The sequence below is a fragment of the Falco biarmicus genome, chromosome Z, assembly GCF_023638135.1.
Source record: "Falco biarmicus isolate bFalBia1 chromosome Z, bFalBia1.pri, whole genome shotgun sequence".
Taxonomy (NCBI): domain Eukaryota; kingdom Metazoa; phylum Chordata; class Aves; order Falconiformes; family Falconidae; genus Falco; species Falco biarmicus.
Genome location: NC_079311.1, coordinates 45,663,024 through 45,672,394, shown reverse-complemented (window position 1 = coordinate 45,672,394; position 9,371 = coordinate 45,663,024). Strand labels below are relative to the sequence as shown.

Sequence of the window (9,371 nt, the reverse complement as noted above, 5' to 3'; positions counted from 1 at the left end):
TTTCCAGATGAAGGATACAAGGCTTTTCAATTTTCATCAGTCAAGAATCAGGTTCACCACCACTGATTCACTTACTTGTTTATATCACAAGACTGCTGTTAAAAGGCATTAGTTAAAATATGTAAATATACATCAAAAAGGAAATAAGAGTGGTCACAGAATTCCATTCTCTACCATCCTTATCCTAAAAGAAAATTAATGCTATTATATACAAAATCAATGCCCTTACATGTAAGGAAATACTCGTGGGACTGACCTCTTTCCTTCCTCAGAAAATCAGAAAACATTCAAAAAAGTAATCTAAAGTGGCACTTAGTAATAAGTGCAAATATTTCAAGATATTCTAAATACAACACAAAATACATTCATTTACACAATTATTCCACCCTCAAGCTACAGTAGGAAGGAAAACCAAACAGTCACATTTACTACTTGTCTGTATCCATCCTTAACGATTGTAAGTAATATCATACTGAAACTAGAAGTAGGCTATACAGCTATTTACATGGGGAAAAAGTTCCAGCATGAGTTTGCTGATGTGGAAATGGTCAAGAAATCTCAGCTTTGTCTTAGCTAGCATTGGACTGAGAGTATGCACCTAGCATTAAAAAAAATTCTTTCCCCTTCAGAGCAATTACAATAAATAAATTACATTTTAAAAGAGGAAAACTAAGATGATAGAAAACTACGGAGACAGACTTACAATAATTGATTCTGTTGATTGTGCATGGTTTGCCAATTCAAGTGCATACTGTAATCAACTGTTGTTAAAAAACATCTCACTCAGTAGACAGGATAGGTGTGCTTAAAACACATGGTAGCATACATATACAAGTGCTGCTGGAACTGCTCCAGATCAAACACAGATCTTAATGAAAATAAAGTTTGATTTTAAGAAAAATTTTGACATTACTTAATGTATCAGGAACACTTTCACCATATTAAATACATACTAATAAAACAAAATTAAAAGTTTTTATCTATTTCACATTTTTTTCCTTAAGGTTACTTTAGAATTAAAATCAAGGTTGCTTCAATTGTTATGGAAGTTCATACCATGCAACAAAAGATAATTCAGCACAGGTGAGATAATTTTTTCTTTAGCATATCAATTACATTTGCTTCTAATAAGACGGGAAAAGAATTAATTTGGAGAAATGCAGATAAACTAATATCCACAAATTAAGTCCATTATACCTAAACTGTAAAGAATGGGATGTTTCTCTGAAACTTTTTATATTCTTCAGTACATTTCAGCGTAAAGTTTGCTTCTGTTCCTTTTCTCCTTCATCCATTTGAGGACCATGTTTGCACTGTTTCCACTAGCCCATTGATGTTCATTGACCATGACAAACAAAGCTGCACCACATTCCCTATGTTAAGAAACCACTAAAAACCTTCATAATTTATTGCAGTAAAGACATATTAGAATATTAAATTTTGATGCAATAATAACTTAATAATTATTTTTATTCACACAAACGAGCTTCCTCGCAACAAAACCAGAAGTAACCAACAATGTCCGAGTGTCGCGACGGAGGGAAGACGCAGTCGCTCAATATGAGTGATCAGCAGACTTCGTTTATTGTCCCTTACAGTCACCTTTTATGCCTTGTTATAATTAGCTCATACATATTACAAAAGTTAAGCTCATTATTGGTTAGTTGCCTAAATACCAAGCCCACCCCTAGTTTCTCTTCTGTAGTTTTCTGTTCCCACCTGCAACATTCTTTTCCCACCAAAATCTTCCTGTTATTGTGTAACAAGGACAGCCAAAGACAGTGTATTTTGCTTTACTTCAGATAAGCTGAGAGCGATGTGTATTTCCCAAAGATATCCTACATTTCCTCCGCTGTGATTTCATACGGCAGGTTCCGAATATAAAGGATCCGATTGACCTCTGGGGGCAGCCAGATGTTAGCTCGCTTGGCCGCTTGCATCGCCATGGCGCCGATCGGAGCGGGGGGGGTGGAGGGGGGGGGTGCAGCCTCGGAGAGAAGCCGCGGCCGGGAAGGGGCCTGCCGGGCCGCGCCGCCGCTCGCCGCTGCCGCGGGGGTCCCGGATGCTATCCCATACGCTAATAACCCGAGTAATTCCTTTTTACAATCTATGTCCCGAACGCTCCGCTTTTCTAAAAAGCCTTTGAGCAAATTATACGCCGCTTGTCTGTTCATACCTCTATTTGTGCACAATTGCAGCCTTTGCAGACTTCGGCGGCGCGTAGCAGGCGGGCCAGCCTCTATAGGTGCTCCCGGGCGCGGGGAAGATATCCCTTTCGCCTCCTGCGCTGCTTACAGGACCGCACTCAACTTCTCCGCCGACCGTGGCTCCCGGACTCCGCTATCGGGTCGCCGGGTCCGGACTCCGCTATCGGGTCGCCGGTCCTATGTCCTCGGTCCCTGTTCGGGCGCCATTTGTTGCGACGGAGGGAAGTCTGCTGATCACTCATATTGAGCGACTGTGTCTTCCCTCCGTCGCAACATCCGAGCAGCACTGTAACAGCTCTGCGTGACAACTACTGAGAGGAGTCATCACTGTGGGGTTAACCAAAGCTTTTATTAAACAATGATTAAAGAGTGGTCAAACAATCTACTACTTACGACATGTCAAATAATTAGCTTATATACTTTTAGATCTTTTAGATCATCTCTCATAGACATCAGACAGCTGGGTAAGGGATCCCTCAGCCTCAAGGAATAACCTTGAGAAGTGTCCCTACTCAACAGGAGATCGCCATGCAGCCCACTGCTGTGCAGGATAACTCAGTGGGCTCTGCTGGCTGCAGATATTCGGAGCGTAAAGTGATGGGCTTGTAGTCAAACTCCCCTTCAGTGCATTCACAGGTGTGCAACTGTAGTAATTTTTAGTTCCATCTATTTCTAGCTCAGAGAGGTACTGTGGTTTTGGCTCACTGTTGGTTTCCAAAAAGATGTGACTTAGCACTAAGTTCACGAGGTTTGCACAACAGGACTGATTTCAGTCAGGTCCATTTGTCAGTGATGCCTGAAGCAAAGTACTGTTAACTCAGTTAGACTGGGTGCACCCAACACAAACAGAACAGTGACAATCTTTCTGTTTACTAGCCAGAAAGGCAAATGTACAAAACTACCAAGTATAAAACTACACATACACACATCATATTTTCTGATGCTAAAGAAACATTACTGAAAAATCTGAAGACTGATGCTTTCTGTTTTATGAAAAAAATGAGCTGGGCCTTCCTGCATTTATACGGTAGCTGTCAAATTCCCAAATAATCTCTGTAATACAAAGCAAAGCAAGGACAGTGGTGATGCAACTGTCCTCCTGTTGGCTGTCCATTATGGCCTATTTAGAACAATCTTAGGCCACAGGAAATCACTATGACTGATGTGCCCATTTTTCTGTGCACTTATTTCTACCCTCCCAAAGTGGAGGACAATTAGTACCAACTGTGAGGGGGTTTCAGGCAAAATATGATACTTAAATCATTAGCATTTAAGTCAATTGGACTTGTACATAAGGCTGTTGAGGGGCACAGAAACAAAGATCATCACACGTATTTTGTAAAGGTGCCTATGAAGACATTAACAATTTTAGTTCACATCTGGTGAATTGGATCTAAACTGAAAGATTCCAACCTATTAGTTATTTATTAAGGCAAGCTTAATGTAACAGAAGATTGGTGTATCACTTCAGATAGCTGCAAGATATAATGTTCTGTACTCATCACAGAAGAACTACCTCAATCAAATTGTCTCCAAGATCTCTGACACCTCCCCAGATGTCATAGAAATGCATTACCCAGGGAAATTTCTATGGATAAGTTATATAATTCTTAGATCATTTAAATATGGTATATTTTCCACAGTTTCTTCTTATGTCCTATGTGAAATTTAATAAAATAACAAATTATTTCAGAAAATATTCTAATTACTCCAAAATTACAGCAAGTATGCTTGGCTGACAACTCCCAAAACCAGTAATCACTCCCAAAAACTACTGTACACTATCATGTGCAATATTAATACCAATGCCTGCTTTATAACCTTTGACAACATGTATAAATATATAAGGTATACAATTTAAATAGATTTTATTATGCTATTTAAATTAAAATAGCAATTTAATATTTAGTTCTCTTCAAAATGCATGCATGAAGTCATACACAGTATAGGCAGTTAATTGCACTATTCTAAATAACTACTTTTGCAACCTCTAAGTACAGTATTAGTTTTGCAACAACTTTCAGTACTTTCACAACAGAACTTTGATTTGTTATGACTGATGTTCACTTATACCCATCCTGAAACTAAAAAAAAAACCAACATCAAACCAAAAATCAGACTTGTAATCCATTGGCATGAGTAACGACATTGTTCCTTTTATGTCTAATTCACCAAAATCTCTTTACGAAATTCAAACTTCGTATGTAACTTGGAATATTTAATTCACTGTGTTACCTGACTGAAGTTAAATTTGCTGCTTTTAACTACTTGAAACAAACCTGTACACTAAAACTGGAGAGCACAAAGTGAGAAGGCAGTGAGCCTGAAAATGTATTTGTCATCTACATAAAGCTGCCTTATTCCTTTCGAGCAAGGCAAAGGGGCATAAACGAAAAATTCTGGGTTATGCTGAACATAACATCAAAGCTATTTTGAGAAAACAATTTGTATTTTTCAGCTAAAAATATCTCCCAGTGCACATCAAGAGTTGTAATACCTTTACTCAGTTTGCATTTTTACTTATTTGACATCACAATGCATCAGCTTAATAACTTCAGACACCACACATCATAAAAGTGTACCGTCTGTAAGATGAAAACCTGAGAGAGCTCAACTGTATAATGCAGTTACCTGAAACCAGAATTATTTAATCTGAATTTTCCCACTCAATATATCTAATTAGTTTTCTGATATGGAGTTTAATACACTGCACCTTCAAATAAATCTGTGGCAGCCCAGATTTGTGAAAGACTACAACCTTTTAATATAACAACCACGTCTCCAGTACCATATGAGTTTACAGGCTCTTGTCTTCTTATTTACACAAAAAAAAATCTACTGCTTTAAAGCCCAAATCAAAATTAAAGCATTATTCATTTTTACAACAGATACAATAGATCAGACCACTTACTCAGTATTTGAAGATAGTATTTTAGACCTACCTCAGGCCATTACATTCTAGTTTTTTTTCCTGGGCATGCACTAGAGTAAAAAGAACTACTGAAAGGAAAAAAACCCAAACCTATGCTAATTCAACATTTACGTAGTTACTGTAAGAAATCACTTTCTTGGAATCATAAAAAAGTTTTTGCAAGTATGCTGCAGTGGAGCTGCTAACAACATGTGCTGTGTATCTCTCACTTGCAAAGGCACTAAGTTCAGAATTCTGTAATTAGGGTGGTTTGCCACCTGTCAGCACCAAGAGATCCTCACTTCAGCTATCTACTTAAACTAGCGTTATACCAAAGTAGCTAGTCCACAGTCCACAAGGTGGTATTATAATGGTGAAAAAAAGGAAGTCACAGGAATTGGGAATGCAGGAAATCCTAGGTTCTACTTCCAAGGTATGCGCTTTACATAACCTCTGATAGAGGAATAAGAGTCTAACATGCATTCATAGGAAGTGAAAATAAAAATAAAGCGTGCATGTAGAAAACTACAGCAGCAAGGTTAAGAGACGTTCATAAACACCTAAAAATACTACTTCAGGGAATATATGGAAAACAATGTAAAAAAGCAAAAGTTAGCTTTCAGCAGTCACAGCTGAAGAGGTTTCCAACACATCTTCAGCTTTTAACACTGAGCTTCCATCAGCATCTGGTTTCACTTGGGGTTTCTTGCAGACACCATCTCCAAGTTTGTATTTGTCATATCTGAACAAAAATGACAGAATCTAGCTAACAAAAAGGCAAGAGCCAACATGAAACATGTCTCTGCTTTAGACTGGTTTACTTACAAATCCAGCAAAAAAATGGCAACTTCAGCATGTGAGAACACATTCAGTGTTTCTCTGAGGGACATCCACCGTTCTATTTGTTCTTTGACTGCGCCCTTCTTCTCTCCTGACTTTCTCCTTTTTTTTTAAAGGGATCATACAGTGGGTCTACAAGGCCTTCTTGATGGTGGCGAAGGTAATGATGAAGCAGATGATGATGATGACGGCATTGCAAGCTTTAAAATGAGAGACAACTAAATTATGCATAGTTAATGCTTTGTAAGACAACTTGTTTTGGAATAATAAAAGTTCTAAATGACAACCAAATACAGAAAGTATGGATCAGAATTATAATTAGCTTTTCACATTTAGTTTGCAGATCAGTACACCTACCTCTCTTCAAAGTCAGGGGAAGCTATACATGCGCATTTATCTGTTTAAGCTACGTGGCTTAACATCTAGCACAAATAATAAAATAATAGAGGTATAAACTGCCAGTTTCATATATAAATTAATTACTGCTGCTGCTTTTCACCATTTACCTGTCAAAAAAGGGAATGGCAGACAGGAAGTCTGTGCAGTTTGCATGTGACAGGCACACCGCAAGGCGAGGGGTGCTTGCCCTCTGTTAGATTTAACAGTGCTGGCGCCACTCCCGACGCCCCCAGCCCTGCCCCGGCCTCTCCCAACTGCACGGTGAGGCGGCCCTCCCTAGCTCCGACGGGTGGGACCCCCGAAGGGGCCCGGGCCCCGCTGAGGCGGCGCAGGGGCCGCGCCCTCCCGCCGCGGCTACCGGCCCGACGGTTCCCCGCGCCCTCCGGCAGGCCAGGCCGGCCGCCGCCTCCCCGCCCGCCTCGCTTCAGCAGCAGATGCCCCCCCGGGAGGAAAGCCCTTCCACTGGAGCAAGCGACGGAAGCCATTTTGCCGCCGCCGGCTTGCGGGGCCTGGCCAGGGCCCGTTCCGAAGCATTACGCGGGACCGCCGGCGCTCGGCCCCCCGCGGGAGGGGGCTGGGGTGGGCGGGAAGGCGGGCCCCGCCCGCCGCCCGCGCGTTAACCGCGGCTCACCGCGGGCCGCTGACCCGGAAGCGCTCCAGCCCGCCCGGCCCGGTGCGGCGCGGCAGGGCCGGCTGCGGAGGTGGAAGATGGCCGAGTCGCCGGAGGAGGTGGCGGTGCTGGTGCAGCGGGTGGTGAAGGACATTCGCAATGCCTTCCAGCGGAACCCCCGCATGTGAGTGGGGCGGGGGCCACGGCGGTCGGGGCCGGGCCGGGGCGGGAACGCTGCCCGCCCTCAGTCCCGAGCGCGCTCCTCGGCCCGTGGCGGCCCCGCGCGCTCGCCTCCGGGTGGGCGGGCGGCGGCTGCGGCGGGGGCGCCTGTCAGGGCTGGTGCCAGGCCCAAGGTCAGGCCGTGAGGCGCCGCGGGGACCCGTCGGCTTTTCCCACCCGGCGCAGGGGCTTCGGCGCGGCACCTCCCCGGGGCGTGCCAGCCAGCGGCCCGGCCGGCGCCAGGCGGTTTCTCCGGCATCTGTGCTTGACGGGTCGCTGGTGCTCGCCGGCCGCCTCGTCTTCTTCTGGATAACGCCACGTACCCGTTCGGGAGTTGGAGTAGCTCCTGGGCGCCGGCGCGGCTGCGGCAGCGCCCCTGCTGCGGGTGAGCCGTGCGGCCGCTCGTCAGCCGGGCGGCAGGGGCGGCTTCGTCGGTTAGAAGTACTCCGTTATGGAAACCAGCGAGGGCTCTGAAACCTGGAAGTGATTGATTTCTTTTTAAAGAGGAGTTCTTGAACGAGCCCTGCTTGAGTCGGATGTTTGGCATGGTTCGTCTCGCAGCTGTTTGAGACGGGGCAGCCCGTTGGGGGCGGTGGGGTTGGGGTCCCTGTGCGCCCAGGCAGAGCAGTAGCGCTGCTGGAAGCAGAGCTCAGGGTTGAAGCCTACTGAACTGCACCCTCGTACAAACAGTGCTGTTTGATGAATGCCACCTTCAAATCTGTATCTGTAAATAAAGAGCCGGGTGCTTTTTATTGTGTGTTGTTTCGAAGGAGACAAACAATAACTGTAAACACAAACTACAGTTACTGCTGTCTTGAGAGAATCAGGTTTATCTAACATTCTGGGGGTCAGATGGCCTGTGTTTTGTTTTCAGTTCCACTGCTGACCGGCTCTGAGACCCTGATTTAGGTACCTCCCATATTTCTGTTTCCTTCCCTGTCCGTTGTTGTTTTAAGACACGGACTGTTTAGGGAAGTATCTTTATGTCTATTTATGTAAACTCCGTATTGGCTATGGCAAATGAGTAAGCACATAATGGATAACAACCTCCTAGTGTAAGTGTGGTATGTTTCCGTTGGTCGGAAACACTGCAGTCTCTAAGGTGGTGGCCTATTAATCTGTTTCCAGAAAATGTATGCCAGGCAACTGCATAGGAAAATTTTATGGGCTCTTAATTTATTCCTTTGCTTAAAAGAGGATTAGAATGAGTACCCTCATGTTTCTATAAATGTAGTAAGCAATTTGGGTGGGTGGCCAGGTTTTAAAATACAGCATATGGATGCTCTCTAAAAAAGAACTGTTTTGCCCTGAAGCTTCATTTTTAGTTTGTGAGACATAATGTGCTGTAAACAGCCAGTATTTGTGAATGAACGTTCTGATTCTTCTTACCTCCTACTCCTTTGCCAGAATTGTTTATTGGTAGCAAACTTTGAGCTTGTATTTTTGAAAAATATGCTGCTGTTGCCATTTTCTTTCATAGATGCAGTCTCAGAGATGAAAGTAGGCTACGAGAGTTGTGTGCTTTGAGACTGATGCAATGTGTCATGCTTCAAGTGATGAAGCATGAGCTAGTGCTAGTTTACCCCCTTAAGCAGAAAAAGCGGCTGTTCTGTCTGCTAGGTTCAACTGCTGCACAGGTTGAAGAAGCTCTGTAGTATCTGCAGACTTCATGACAGCACAGCTAACATCTCCCACTAAGGTCTGGCTGCTTCCACTCTATTTTAAGAATGTGACCTAGTGTGGAATCCTGCAAATGTAGAGGTAATTCATGCAGTTTTTGGAATGTGACTTTGGTGCTTGTTTTGAGGGAAGTAAATTTTAAACTGTGAAATAACTCCTAAAATTCAAGAGACACTATCAGAAAACTGGGGAATCTAGGGAGAGAAATCAAATCTTACTTTCATAGTTGGTGGTTCTTCTGATACTGACAAAGAGCAGCCCTCAGTTGGTGTCTCCTTCAGTATTGTGAGCAGCTTGCACCTGCCACTTGACCTAAATGTAGGCATCCTCCATCCTGCAGTGAGTTTGGGCAATCTTATCACATGAACAGGCATGTTCTGTCACATGGCTGGGGTATTTTGCACAAGATGAAGAGTACTTCAGTCACTTCACAAGCACTAACTCAGTGGTGCCTGCATGTGAGTCCTGCTGCAGAAGCTTTCTTTAGATACGTGATGGAGCAGAG

The 9,371-nt window shown here is 43.7% G+C and overlaps 1 protein-coding gene across 1 annotated transcript in view; it reads left to right on the top strand.

Moving 5' to 3' along the window:
- The first annotated feature begins 6,936 nt into the window (after positions 1-6,936).
- PTAR1 (protein prenyltransferase alpha subunit repeat containing 1) overlaps positions 6,937-9,371 on the top strand; it is a 38,282-nt gene continuing 35,847 nt past the window's right edge. The window contains exon 1 of the mRNA XM_056324422.1: positions 6,937-7,151. Within this exon, the coding sequence (XP_056180397.1) occupies positions 7,066-7,151 (86 nt within the window). The 5' untranslated portion in view covers positions 6,937-7,065. The remainder of the gene's footprint in view (positions 7,152-9,371) is intronic.